This window comes from Vicugna pacos, chromosome 4, assembly GCF_048564905.1.
Source record: "Vicugna pacos chromosome 4, VicPac4, whole genome shotgun sequence".
NCBI lineage: Eukaryota > Metazoa > Chordata > Mammalia > Artiodactyla > Camelidae > Vicugna > Vicugna pacos.
Genome location: NC_132990.1, coordinates 55,084,601 through 55,099,604, shown reverse-complemented (window position 1 = coordinate 55,099,604; position 15,004 = coordinate 55,084,601). Strand labels below are relative to the sequence as shown.

General features: G+C 34.2%; 1 protein-coding gene across 1 annotated transcript; it reads left to right on the top strand.

Moving 5' to 3' along the window:
* Positions 1-2,806: 2,806 nt before the first annotated feature.
* On the top strand, positions 2,807-3,844 carry LOC116280327 (olfactory receptor 13C2). The gene has a single exon (XM_031677372.2). It carries the CDS (start codon positions 2,866-2,868, stop codon positions 3,820-3,822), a length of 957 nt encoding a protein of 318 aa, XP_031533232.1. The 5' UTR covers positions 2,807-2,865; the 3' UTR covers positions 3,823-3,844.
* Positions 3,845-15,004: the final 11,160 nt, after the last annotated feature.

Below are 15,004 nucleotides of genomic sequence, written 5' to 3'. Positions count from 1 at the left end.
GCCCCGTAGTCATTGCTGGCTAGAAACAGGCTTAATCCGTACAGAAACCATGTAGAGTGTATGTCCATGTGTTCTTCATAAAGGCAAAGGCCTGTCAATTATCCAGTCCGCTGACAAGAGGGTTTCAGTGAGGCCTGAGTGGAGCAGCATGGTGAAGCTATAGCTTTTACTTGGTGCGGGCCCCTAGTTAGGATAAAGTTGGAAAGTGGTGATGCTGGGAAAGCAGGAGGTGGAGGCCTGTGTAGCTGTTTCTGCAGCACACATTTGCCACAGGCCCTCTTCCTGGATAGTGCTTTGAGCTTCTGCCTGTCCACTGTGAAGGCCATCTCAGAGCATCTTCCCCTCCAAACTCGATAGCTGCCTACTCCTCTCTGTGATTGTGGTTGTGGAGGGTGTAGTTATATTTATTGTGGTGTAATATTTTTTAACATCCTGTGAATTCACATAAGAAGTTTTCTATTGTTTATAGAATGTTTTTATAGAACAATTAAAGCATGTCTCCATGTCAGTAAAAATCTCAACTTTATACCGAAAAAAAAAAAAGGATGTTCTTCCCAGTAGACATAATGAATTTACAGATTGAAACTGCTTCTCAGTCATCATTTACCAGGAATTGGGATTTGGGTGCTTTCATTTATAACCTAGCATTAAGAAGGTGAATCTGGGACTCAGAGTAAAAGAAATATGCATCTTTAAGTTATAAAAGAATCTAAAAGCATAAAAAATTGGGTTGATTGAAATAAGGGAAAAATAAGATGAGGAAAGAAATACCTTAATAGTGGCCAAAGGCAGGTACAGGTGATTAGAAGCTGTTGAATAAGTCCAGAGTTTTCAGTTCAGACCTAAATTTTGCACCAAGTTTCATGAATAAGGAGAAATGGTCTATTTGTTAAGAGCCTGTTTGTTTTATAAATAAATTAGAGCACTTTCAGTGGATTCTGTATCCATGAACAAGGATATTAATGGAAATTACTGTGTGTGTGTATGTTTGTGTCTGTGTATTGGGGGAGGGAGGTGCTATTTCTGAGGAAAAATTAAAAAAAGAATGGCCTAAGACTTTATGAGGCAAGGTCTTTGGATGCAGAGCTTAATTGTGTTCCCTGGGTGATGGCAGTGGATATCTCCCTGAGGAATCACTCAAAGTCAGAGATGTCAACACCTCTCAGACTGTTTGAAGATACATTTTAGTCATAGTCTTTCTTTGTGTCTCCTTCAATTGGACTTAAACAACAACCAATTAAAATGGCAATTAAAGATGTTTGCATTAAGAGAATGAGTAAAAAAGTCACAGACTTGTAGACAGTATATGCAAGTCATATATCTGATAAGTGATTTGTAGCTGGACTAGATAAAGAATTCTCAAGACTCAGCAATGAGAATATAACCCAGTGAAAAATGGCCAGAAGACATGAATGACACTTTACTAAAGAGAATATAAAGATGACAACCCCCCCAAACATTAGTCATTAGGGAAATGCAAGTTAAACTGACCATGAGGTATCACTACATACCTATTGGAATGGGTAAAAATATGTGTGTATGTATATGTATACTGACAATATCAAGTGTTGATCAGGATGGGAAGCAACTAGAACTCTTATACATTTTGCATTGGAATGCAAAAATGATGCAGCTACTCTGGAAAACTGTTTTAGAGTGCCTTATAAACTTAAATATTCACGTCTCATATCATCCTGTATGCCGCCATTGCGGGATCTTCACCCTAGAAAAATGAAAATCTGTGTCCATACAAAATTCTGGACATAAATGTTTATAACAGCCTATTCATAAGTGCCCCAAACTGGAAACAACCCAAATGTCTTTCAACAGGTAAACAGATAAACTGTAGTATGTTAATACAATGGAATACAACTCAGCAATAAGAACTTGGAGAAATTTCACAGGATTTATGTTAAGTGAAAGAAGCCAGACACTAATGACTTTCCTTTTATTTGACATTCTGGAAAAGGTTAAACTACAGGGATGAAAAGCATATACATCTTTACCGGGATTTATGAGTGGGTGAAAGGAGTGATTAAAAAGGGAAGGTGCCAAGGGAGTTTTTATGGTGATATAGGAGTTCTGTGTCCTGGTTATTGTGATAGTTACACGAATCTATATATGGTTTAAAATTCACAGAAATAAAAGCTGAGAGAGACAAAATCAATTGTATTTTATATTTTCTTGTATGATAATTAAAGAAATAAAATTTAAAAAGTCACTCTGTTTCTCACCAAGAAAAAGATATTTGCATTGTAAGAAGATTTCAGATTATTAGGTTTCACATGAATTGCACCTGTTTTTTGGGTAATCAAGCAGTCAATAAACACTGGTTAAGTTTATTGCTGACCATTCTCCTATCAGTTTGACACATTTCTTTCAGTGTTTTAGTATGCAGTGGCTTACTGTTGAGTCTTCCTGACCCAGCAGATGGGCTGTCTAAATCTCAGATAATTATGGACTACAAGCAGGCTTGAGTTTCAGCTCAGGTTTTGCTGCATATCAATTATATGACTTTAGGTTTAAACTCTCTTAGTTTAATTTAGATAAGTTCATTATATTTAAAATGATAAAAGTTGTGGGGTTGAAATGAGGTAATGTGTGGGAAAAATCTCATGCACAGTTGCTAGTTCAGAAAGAGTGATCAATACAATAGTTTCTCCCTAGTATTTCTCTTCCTGCATTGTTTATTTTTTCACTGTCTTATCTTTTCTCTCTTCTTCCCCTTCCCTTTTTCCTTTCTTCTATCTTCTCATTGGGTCCATGGCAAATTTCTATATTTGTGCATTGATGAACTTGGACTTACCATAGTAAAGAAACTATTTTTTAAATTTTGAATTCTTACAGGTAAAAGAGAGAAGTAAAATGGAATGGGAAAACCAAACAGTTCTGGTGGAGTTCTTTTTAAAGGGACTTTCTGGTTACCCAAAGCTTGAACTACTCTTTTTTGTGCTAATCTTAATGATGTATGTGGTCATCCTTCTGGGCAATGGCACCCTTATTTTAATCAGCATCTTAGACTCTCATCTTCACACCCCTATGTACTTCTTCCTGGGGAACCTCTCCTTCTTGGACATCTGCTACACCACCACCTCCATTCCCTCCACGCTTGTGAGCTTCCTCTCGGAAAGAAAGACCATCTCCTTCTCTGGCTGTGCAGTGCAGATGTTCCTTGGCTTGGCCATGGGGACAACAGAGTGTGTGCTCCTGGGCATGATGGCCTTTGACCGGTATGTGGCTATCTGCAACCCTCTGAGATATTCTGTCATCATGAGCAAGGATTCCTATGTGCCCATGGCGGCTGCGTCCTGGTTTGCAGGGCTTGTCAACTCCACAGTACAAACTGCATTTGTGGTACAGTTGCCCTTCTGTAGAAATAACGTCATCAATCATTTCTCCTGTGAAATTCTGGCTGTCATGAAGCTGGCCTGTGCTGACATCTCAGGCAATGAGTTCATCATGCTTGTGGCCACGACATTGTTCATATTGACACCACTGTTGTTAATCATTGTTTCTTATACATTAATTATTCTCAGCATCCTCAAAATTCGCTCTTCTGAGGGGAGAAGCAAAGTCTTCTCTACCTGCTCAGCCCATCTGACTGTGGTGATAATATTCTATGGAACCATTCTCTTCATGTACATGAAGCCCAAGTCTAAAGAGACACTTAATTCAGATACCTTGGATGCTACTGACAAACTTATATCCATGTTCTATGGGGTGATCACTCCCATGATAAATCCTTTAATATACAGTCTCAGAAATAAGGATGTGAAGGTGGCAATAACACATCTGTTTAACAAATGCTTTTTTAGCAAGTGAATGGAAAAGGTGTAGGATTGTGAACACATTAGACATTGTCTAAACTTGAGAATTAGGAATTTTAGTTACTTTTAACTTCTTTTTGCACTTTCATATATTATTTTTAAAATTTTAAATAATGACATATAGCATTTCAGAATTATTGCATGTTCATTATAGAGAATTTGCAAGATACCAGGCAGTGGGATAAGGAAGAGAGAGAGCTCTCATTGCTCTAACACTAGGAGATGGCCACTTTTGAACACTATCTTTCATATTCTATTTATTGCAGTATTGGAATTGGAATTGGATTATATGCCTTTTTATGTTCACTTTTTTACAGAACATTATTTCATAGGTAACACTTCATTGAATCTTTCAAAATAAATAAAGCTTTCTGTTGTGAAAAAAGCTGAACAGAAAACCCCCAAAATACTGCACCCACATTTTTCAATGGAGAACCTTATGTTGTGGTTTCACATTAAAGTCCGAATTGTCCTAAGTCTTTAAATACTGTTTTCTTGCTCAGTATCTAGAGTGTTTTTTTTCTGTGGAACTCTAAGGATACTGCGCATTTGAAACTATTGAGGAAGTGGGTAAATGGGGCTTAGGAGTGAGCCCTATGCAATCAGTCAGGATATGTTTTTTGTTTCCTTTTTTTTTAAGTTCAGCTTACATGTTAGCTTTAGCATGAAAAAAACTTTAGAAAATTTAAACTAAGTTTGAAATTCAGTCTGCTGGTCCAGATAATGTGGACTGTGTTAAGTTGGATGAGTAGGTCTTAGAAGAAGCCAGATTTTTCTGATATCCTGAGGAAATTCCAGTACTTTTCCAAATCTTAGATTATCCAAGCTCTTGATTTTTAGTGTAGACCTGCATTCATGTCTTATCTCTGTTACTGACTAGCTTTGTGACCTTAGTAGTTTGAGGAAACAGAGGATCAGAGGATGTCAGACCAGAAGTGACATGTTGATTTTCCTTGGCTTTCTCCTCAAATTTTTACTTTATCTGAAGAATACTTCTAACTTACAGCCCAAGATGAATGAGGAAGTGTTTTCAGGAGTAAGCTACAGTCTAAGAAATCTGTTTGGCTGGATAAATTTATATTAATGGACCCTTAAATTCAGAGGACATTGAACATTAACATATTTTACACATATAAAAATTAAACATTTGCAGAATTTGAGGTAAATTCATTTTATTTTTCAAATTAGTTTTAGATTTTAGTAGAACAGATATTAATCAGTCATGAACTATATTTAACTACTTCTAGCTTCTATGATTGTTAGTCGTAGATTAAATCTGATGGCAAAGGCTGAGACCATTGATGTATCAGATTCACATTCTGACAAAATAGGCTATAAGAACCTATTAGTTCTCTTTTTTCTTTTTTATTATTTTATTTGATTTGAGTTTTTTGGTATATGTATATTTATTGAAGTATAGTCAGTTTACAATGTTGTGTCAATTTCTGGTGTACAGCATAATGCTTCAGTCATACTTGAACATACAGATATTTGTTTTCATATTCTTTTTTACCATAAGTTACTACAAGATATTGAATATAGTTCCTTGTGCTATACAGTATAAATTTGGTGTTTATCTGTTTTTCATATATTATTTAGTATCGGCAAATCTCGAACTCCCAATTTTTCATTCTTTTACACCATCTCATAGGACTTTTTTCTTCCTTAAGAATCCCAGGTAGGTGGAAAACCTCTGAGGTCAGGCAGATTATGTCTGACCCACAGGCTATCGTGCATTCTCAGGCTCTAATTTTGTTTTTTAAATCACAACTTAAGTCCAACTGCTTCCATAAACTCTCTGGGATGACTGATCTAACTCTTAGTCTCAGATTTATAAATTTTGGATAGAAACTTAGTTAAAGCAAGTAGAAATTTTAATATGCATAGTTGTCCTCATAGGAGAACACCAGAAGGGTTTTTGCAATCTCACAGGATTGTAGAATCAATGTCTGAAAGAAAGAGTTAGGCAAGTTACCTGTTTTGATGTAACCATGTGTTCATATTTGCTGGACAAATACATTATCATTTGAATACCAATATGCTTATTTGATACTTGGGAAGGTTTTTAATTCAGAAAATTTATTTTGAAAAGTTTTCATATTTTTCCAGTTTCTCAGTTAGTTTCTTAGGATTTGTGATTTGAACAGTATAAATTTCCTGAGAATGCTGAGAAGGACTGATAGAATCCCAATATCATCATTGAATAATAATAGTAAATGAAATAACTCATTTCTACTTAGATCATCCAGAATGTATTTTGTCATTTGTAACTAAGCTCTGATTGACACTTACGGCATACAAGGCCCTCTTTGCTTTGTTTGGTTTTATCTTCCACCAGCCCATGTCTCCCTCTTTATTTAGATTCTTGTGATGCTGAGTAATTTCTGTTTCCTGCATTCATCATGCCATTTCTTGTCTTTCACCATTGGTGTTATTGTTTCTTCTTCCTGGAATGTCCTTCCTTATGGTATCGTCTCTCAAAATTGTACTCACAAATTAAGAATCAGTTCAGGTATCACCTCTGGATATTTATTGATTCTGAATTGCTTGTCATTTATACTTCCGTAGCATACCAAGCCATCATTTTTATTGCAGTATTATCACCTTTTATTGAAATATTTGATTACATGGATATTTTTCTCACTACCTATAGGATTCTTGAAGGTAGAGACTGTGAATTTTTACATTCACAGAGTTTCTTACTATGAGCTTCACTGAGTAGGTGTGCAATAACTTTCATATAAATGGAGGTGACTAGAAAACATAAACACCTCATGGAAATATTGACAGAGGACATGGGTATACAACACATAGAAAATAACAGCTATTTAACAGGCACAAAAAGTTAAACATCTCTAGTAGTTAAAAGTGCCATTTAAAACAATGATGAACTACCATTTTAAGCCCTTTAAATAAGAAAAAAACTAAACTATTGACAACATTCAGTGATGAAAAGAGCAAGAGAAAACCAGCAAGTCCATAACACTTTTGGGAGCATAAAGTAGTATTATCCTTTGGATTCATATAAATCTTCATTTATTTTGACCCACTCATTTCACTATTAGAATTATATATTAACAAAACAATTTGAACTTACTTTGTTAAAAATACATTTAAAAAATAAAGGAAAGAAAGAGAAGAAAGAAGGAAAAAACATTTAGAAAGTGTTCAACCTTAAGGGGCTTCAGTGAATGCTGAGGAGAAAGGGGCAAATGATTTTAGCCTGAGTTATTATATTGTTTTCTAATGAAGATCAGCCTCTTTTTAGAACTATGGTTATCACTAGGTTATTTAATTATGATTTATACTCAGCTTTGTTTTTACACCTCTGTATATTGCCTGAGAATCTTTTCTTTCCTTGCCTTACCTTTGTTTCCTCCCCTTTTCCTTCCTTCCTTTAGAATTTTTTCTTTCATAGTGAGTATGTATCACTTTTAGAATATTTGCAGTATAAATAAATGTTTATTCAAAAAGTCAACATTTACTATAAGCTAAATCTATAAAGTGAACAGAAAATTTGTTTGTACAGAAAATAATTATACTTCCAAAGTGGTGTGTGTGTGTGTGTGTGTGTGTAAGAGAGAGGTGGTGAGGAGGAGGACAGGGGCCAGAGAGAGAGAGAGAAAAAGAGAGAGATATTGAGAGAGAGACTGAGAGAGAATTCAACTGGGGAAACTTCAATGACAATACACAAGCCTCCTTCTGATTTTGTGTATGAAATAGAGTAATAGGCTTCCTGTAATTAGGTCTTTAGGGCTTTATTTCTGAAGTTTCATAAGTTTTATGCATATTTCATCTCTGAAGCAATTTAAATTGTGCACAGAGAGGTCCTTGAGAACATTTAAATTACGTCCTGAAGCCTGAAGCAGATTGTTTAGGTGTTTGTGGGTCTCCAGAATGGGACAGTGTTTCAGCCTGGGCTTTGGGGGCAAATTGCCTTATTCCTAAAATTTATTGCTAAATATTAATTTTCTCCCTATTTAGAACTAGAGGAAGTTAATGATACTTTATTTGAACTAGAGGAATTTATCCTAGTTATCATACCTGCAACAATCATGTTTCTATAAATGTCAACAAATCAATGAATTTCTATGACAAAATGATTACTCACCAGTAGCTGGCTCTTTAGAAATTCAGCTACTAATGAGGAGTCATGAAGATTGGCTTCAAGTACTACAAGTAGAAAAGCAAGATAAAAATATCTGTTGTTACTGCAACTTAGAGACAGTCTATGGTTTGGAGGTAAGTTATTTCAAAGACAAGAAACACATTTAATCAACTATAAGCAAGAGTTGGACTGATGGGTTAAAGGTGTCAAGTTTGAAATTAAGATGTTTTTCTCACTGAAGAGAGACTGAGAATTGGAAATGGAATTTAAGGTCTATTCACTGAGATGAAGTAGGAAAAAAAAAAGCTATGAAGCTATAAGACCAAAAGAGCAGTTCTTTATGCAAAGGCAATTGTGCAGCAAACTGAAAGAAATCTGCCCAGCAGGTATGAATTACTTTTTGTCAACATGTAACTTTTTAGTACATCACAAAATATTTGGACACTGTTATCAGTTTTAGCTAATTAATAAGTCTCACTGCACAGTAGGCAGGAGACTCTGTGTTCTGTAGTATAAAATTCATAACAAACAAGTCTTTCCTGGTCTTCTGGCAACAACTCCCATCCATTTGGTTCAGTCAGCTGAGAACAAGGTGAAGTATCTTCCCAGTACTGTGCCAGGTACTCTTTATACAGAGATAACATGTAAGGAGGATACTGTGGCCAATTTGGATTAAAAAAAATGAACATAATCATTTCCTGAGATCTGAAAAAAATAAAAATTAGAAAAAATTGAAGTACAGTCAGTTACAATGTGTCAATTTCTGATCTCCAGCACAGTGTCCTAGTCATGCATATACTTATGTATATTTGTTTATATATTCTTTGAAAAAAATAATTTACCAAAGCAACAGAGAAACAAAAAGAGACCTGCTTGAACTTTATCATATTGTCTTTGCATACAGTATTATTAGATTATAATTATAAAAGTGAGTGAGTTTTCCTTTTCCTTTTTATGTTATAGGCTTGCTGCAAATGTTAAAATAGTATCAGTCAATAAAAACTTAGTCATGTTTTTAATACAGAGAACATGCTGACACCTTTCTAAAACCCTGTTTTTTTTAATGTAGTAAATTGAATCTTTGGGTGAGTTTTCACTTTTACCATTGCATTTGCTGGTATCCAAAAGATTGAAGTGTAATAAATGATTGCAGTATTATATACTATGATAAAGTGTATTAAAATTTGATTATAATATGAAAATACTACCATTTATCAGAACACTGTGTGTTATCTGATTAATCTTTTAAGCTACATATACCTGACCTTATGGAATGACAATAATGACTGATTGAAAGATGTGAAAAGACTCTAACAGAAGGAAGAACCATGAAATAGAGGCATAAAGGAAACCACTAATAGTGGAAACTATTGTTTTGCTAATTGAATAATATATCCCATCTCATTTAATCTTATCAACAAATATATGGTATAGGTGCTATCTTTATCTTCATGCCATAGCCGGGGAAGGTGGTGATCAGAAACATGCCCAGGCCACCCTAGTTATTAGTAAGGGGAAGAAGTGGCGTTTAAGCTAAGCCTGTCTCTGTTAGAGCAGGCACATATCTAGATATGAGCAGAGAAAGGGGGACATGGGCCAAAAGGGCAGGAAACCATACATCTTGTGAACAGTGGGGGTCCTTAGAAAAGGCAGGAACCTCCGGACTGATAATAAACCAAACATTCTGGGTTGACAAGTGTCCTGCAGGCAGATAAAGAAAGGTGGGGCAGGGCTGGAATCTCCAGCATCTGAATGTAACCTTTCGCTCATCATGCCCTCATTTGAGTTCCCAATCAGGACTAAATAAGGACAAAACTCCCTCCTCCCCTTGGAAGGTGGAGCTGAGGTAAAATTCAGGAAATATGACCCCAAACTCCCTCTCCTGTGAATATTCCACCCATTTAAAAAAATATATATTTTTATTGAAGTAGTCAGTTTACAATGTTGTGTCAATTTCTTGTGTACAGCACAATAGTTCAGTCACATAGGAACATACATGTATTTGTTCTCATATTCTTCTTCACCATAGGTTTCTACAAGATATTGAATATGGTTTCCAGTGCTATACAGTATAAACTTCTTTTTTTTTAATCTATTTTATATATATTATTTAGTATCTGCAAATCTTGAACTCCCAATTTATCCCTTCCCACCCCATTCCCCACCTTGGTAACCATAAGTTTGTTTTTATGTGAGTCTGTTTCTGTTTTGTAAATAATTTTGTTTGTCTCTTTTTTTTATTTTTTGTTTCACATATAAGTGATATCATATGGTATTTTTCCTTCTCTTTCTGGCTTACTTCACTTAGAATGACATTCTCCAGGTTCATCCATGTTGCTTCTACCCATTCTTTTTTACACCCTATGTAGCCAGCTTGCCAAAGAAACTCGGGGCAGCTACTCCCTTGAGTCTGCCCCTCTCCTCTTGAGAGCATACTGTCTATCCCTTAATAAATCCTAACTTTACTTTCTTGACTTCTGTGTTGTTTCTGAATTCTTTCTGTGAAGAGAGAAGAACCTACTGTCCAATAACACTTCCAAGGCCTGTGCTCTTCACAGAATTATAAAATGTGCTTGATAGAATATCATGTAGCATGGAGATGGCTCGTGGAATAAGGGTTTTGCATAGGTGATTTTTACAGGTGTATGTATAATCTCTATTAGTCAATGAACTCCACATGTACCTAATGTCCTTTGGAGTCTCAAGCGGTTTATACCCTAACCTGGAAAATCTAAGAAATTCTATAAAATACAAATTTTATTAAAAGCTACAGAATGTTAAGAGCTGGGGATAGGAGACAGGTGTAGAATAGGGAAATCATGTTGTTTGAGGTGATTCTCAGGTGACTATGTCCTGAAATTGAGAAGATGGGTCTGAGATTCAGAGCAAATTAACCTTATAAAGTTAGGTGGACAAAGGATTCTGAAGAGGGAAGGCTCTTTGGACTTAAGAATGGGGCAGGAATAATAGCTAACATTTGTTGAGCTATAATTTGGTTCCAAGAATTATTACTAACTCATTAAAGCAGTAGCACATGTAATGGAAGGAAAATGACATGGGGTAGAAGGATAGATCCTAAACCAGGTCAAACCATCACTTGCAGCTTGGTGGAGGGACAGGAGACCCATATGGGCTTAGAAATCCTAGTGATACTACTTAAAATATTTTGAGTATTAAGAATGTGCGTATATTTAAAGGACCTGTTAGTCTCCAGCAATTCCGATTTAGAGTGTGATAGTAAACAAGTTAGAGCAATATTTAAATATATGTGGTTGTGTCCCATAGCAGTAGATGGTTTGATATAGTATAGTGCTGGAAAAGTGGAAGGAGAAAGGTTATGCATCTCAAAGGCAAGAACTCTTTAGCTTGAATGTTATTTATTTTATGAATAGGAATTATAGTCACAAGGTTCAAAATTTTAAAAAGGTATTAAATAATATACAGTAAACACCCTACTTTCCATTTCTGTTAAAATATTCATTTCTTTTCTAGAGATAAACTATTCCTTTTTATTTTTCTAGAAGTGAAATATGTGGGAGCAAAAATGTATGTGTGTGTATACACACACACACACATAAAATCTTTTTTACACAAATGTTAGTGTGCCGTGTATACTGTTCTGAACATTACTTTTCCACTTAATAGTTCTTGAAGATCTCTCCATATCAATGCACAAAAAATCTCTTACTCTTTGACAGCAGACTCATATTCCATTATTTCTATGTCCCCTTCTCATGAAAACTTAAATTGCTTCCACATCTGCTATTACAAACAATACTTAAATGAATCAGTTTGTATGTAAATCACTTTATACTTGCACCAACATAACTCTGTGATAATTACCTAGAGGTAAATCTGTGGTCAAAGGTTATATGCATACATTTGTGATTCTGCTAAATATTACCAAGTTGTCCACAGAGGATGTACCACTTTGTGTCCTCTGCGAAAGTATAGGAATGCCTTCTCCTCACCTTTAGGAGACAAGTTCATTAGACATGAAACCATGCTTCATCCCTGTGAGGTATCAATGCATAGCTACCTAAAGAACAGGTCACAGTGAGAGTATTAGGAAATTTCTCTGTGTGGAAGTTCCCTAGGATTTGGTCACTGAGTTTCTGAAACACTGTTTTCAGCATATATATACACACACACATGCATAGACACACACATACATACACACACACACTTGAAAGTACCAAATAGAATAATAATGTGTCAATTATCAATGATAGTTACAACTCATATATACATATGTATGTATATAGCTAATATATATTTTTGATCATTTAAAATTTTTCTTAATTTGATTCTTCTAAATTATCTCACTAACATCTGGGAACTGGGGGGATGGGGACTGAAATGGAGGAGTGAAAATATTCTGGTAATTCTGTCTTCATTTTGTTTTTGAGGGATAATTTAGGAAATTAGAGAGCATTCTAATGAAAAAAATAGTTAATTTTTATGAGCAAATGGTTGGTCTGTAAACAAATTGTGAGTAGGGAAAGAAGGTAACTAACCACTATGGAATGGAAAAAATGAGTAAAGTGTTCAAGTTAAGGAAAACAAATAGTGAATGACAATGAGCCAGCAGAAATAAGGAAGTGGGAAATATAAGTAATGCAAAATAAGTAAGTAATAAAAATAAAGTATATGGAAGGAAAGAAATGAAGTACATTTATAGTTGTACTCTTAAGTGAATGGGCTGAATATGCTCATAAAAACAGAGACTAAACAGGGCTTAACAACTTAACCTGATATATGTTACTTATAAACAGTATACTGTAAGCAAAGCAAAAAGAAAAGTTGAAAATAAAGGGATGCTCAGATAGCAGGCAAAAGCAAACTGAAGGAGTGTAAACAGGATATTATTATAGGTGTGTAATATCAGTATCACAAAAGTGGAATTTAAAGTGCCAAATGTGATTAAAAATAGGTCAATTAATGATAACATTCACAATTTATAAGATTATCAGCCATAAATAGGTATACAGTAAACAACATATAATCCAAGCATTTAGGAGTTTGAGATTAACAGATACATATTACTATATATAAAATAGATAAACAACAAGAACTTACTGTATACCACAGGGAACTATATTCATTTTCTTATAATGAGCTGTAATGGAACAGAATCTGAAAAAAAAAGTGTGTGTGTGTGTGTGTGTGTGTATATATATATATCTAAATATAAAACTGAATCATTTTGCTGTACATCTGAAACTAACATTGTAAATCCAATAAACTTAAATAAAAAATAAGAAAGAAAATACACAAAAATAGGTCAGTAAAATTTATTTACAAATATTCATATAGAATTGATTAAATATAGATAATAGAAAATCTCAAAGATTTGAATAGTACATTCAATAAACTTGATTATATGTATACATGTATTGTGTGTATATATGTATATAAAATCATATATCTCTCCCACGGAGAATTCACATTTTTTGTTAACATTTACAACGTGGATCAAGTAATTGGCCGCCAGAAATACATAGCTCTAGAATTACAGGTCACATTTCTTTTATCATAATAAAATAAATTGGATATAATAAAAATGGAACAAAAACATCTAATTGCTAGATATGCATGCCTAGATAACTCTTGGTTCAAAGAGAAAAAGAAAAGAAAAAATTATCTGGAAACCAATAGCAAGAACATTTCATATCAAAATTGAAGTCTATAGTAAAACAGAGTGTTTTAAGTGTCTTAGAGCTAGAAGGAGGGAAAGGATGAAATACTAAGGAATTTTGTTCATATTTAATGAAATTAGAAATTTCCAAATAAGCTTAAAGAAATTTAAATTAGACTCTTGTGAGACTAATTTAAAAAATCAGTTAAGAATAGTAATGAAAAAGGAGATAGGACTTCTCATAAAGGGAGACCACAGAGTTATAAAGAATTATATATCTTATATACATTTTTGTTGTCAAAGAAGTGAATAGTTTCCCAGCAAAATAGAAAGTATCAAAATAAACTGCTCTCAAATCACCATGTTTAAATCTTGCTTCTTTCTGACCAATAACCTTTTTTGATCTGATATTTCTTTTGAAATGTTAGTATTGTCAATTCGATTACAAGGTATTCTAGCCTGTGAGTCAAGATCTCTGCAAAATGAACAGTTCAGAATTTGTACTCTGCAGTCATATGGCTTGGGTTTAAGTCTTGGCTCTACTTTTTATTTAGATATATGGCCTTGACCTTAAACAAATTATTTGCATTTTTTGTGCCTTACTTTCCTCCCCTTTATAATGAGGATGACAATGCTAGTAATAACAGTAATTGCCTAATAAGGTTGCTATTCAGACTAAATTAAGTAATGCACAAAGAAAACAATTGGTAGAGGACTGACACAGAGTAAGAAATGTTCGTCATTATTTTGTCCTTGACTGTATTCATTTATTCAACAAATATTTCTGAACATCTGTCTCTGTGTCTGTTCTATTGCAGATACTGGCACTGTCGAAGTAAATAAGAAAAACAACCTACCTTAATAAAGTTTACACGCTACTGAGCAAGTTAGGTAATAAACATAACAGTATAATTTGGAAGAGTGACAGGATCATGATCTATTGTGTGGTGGTTTTCAGCCAATAAAAATAGTTTATTGTTTAGTTATACATAATGCAGTACTCATATTTATTATAACCTCTAGTTAACCTGTGTGATGACAAATATGACTTGGGTTTGAATCTTAGCTCTGCTCTATACTTACCTTTAGTCAAGTTTACTTAAGATTTCTGCTTTGATTTATTTATTTGTAAAATGTGGATAATGATATCTCTCTCCTAGAACTGTGATGAGACTGAATGAATTACATGGCATATTGCTGGTAGCTTGAAACTTGTTGATTTCTCTTCCCTTCCCTCTCTCTACTCATACCTTCATTCTCCTTGGTCCACTTTTCTTTATTTCTTCTCTTCTTTCTTTAGTCTTTTCTTTTTCTATTTTCTTGGAGCATATAGTACTTGTGCATTGGTACACAACTGAAAGAAATCATATCAAAATGCGTACTTTATCTTAACATAATCTAATGTATTACAGGTGAAAAAGAAACCGTAAA

Coding starts and splice junctions, on each gene's coding strand:
- LOC116280327 (XM_031677372.2), top strand. CDS start 2,866: ATGGAATGGGAAAACCAAACAGTTCTGGTGGAGTTCTTTTTAAAGGGA.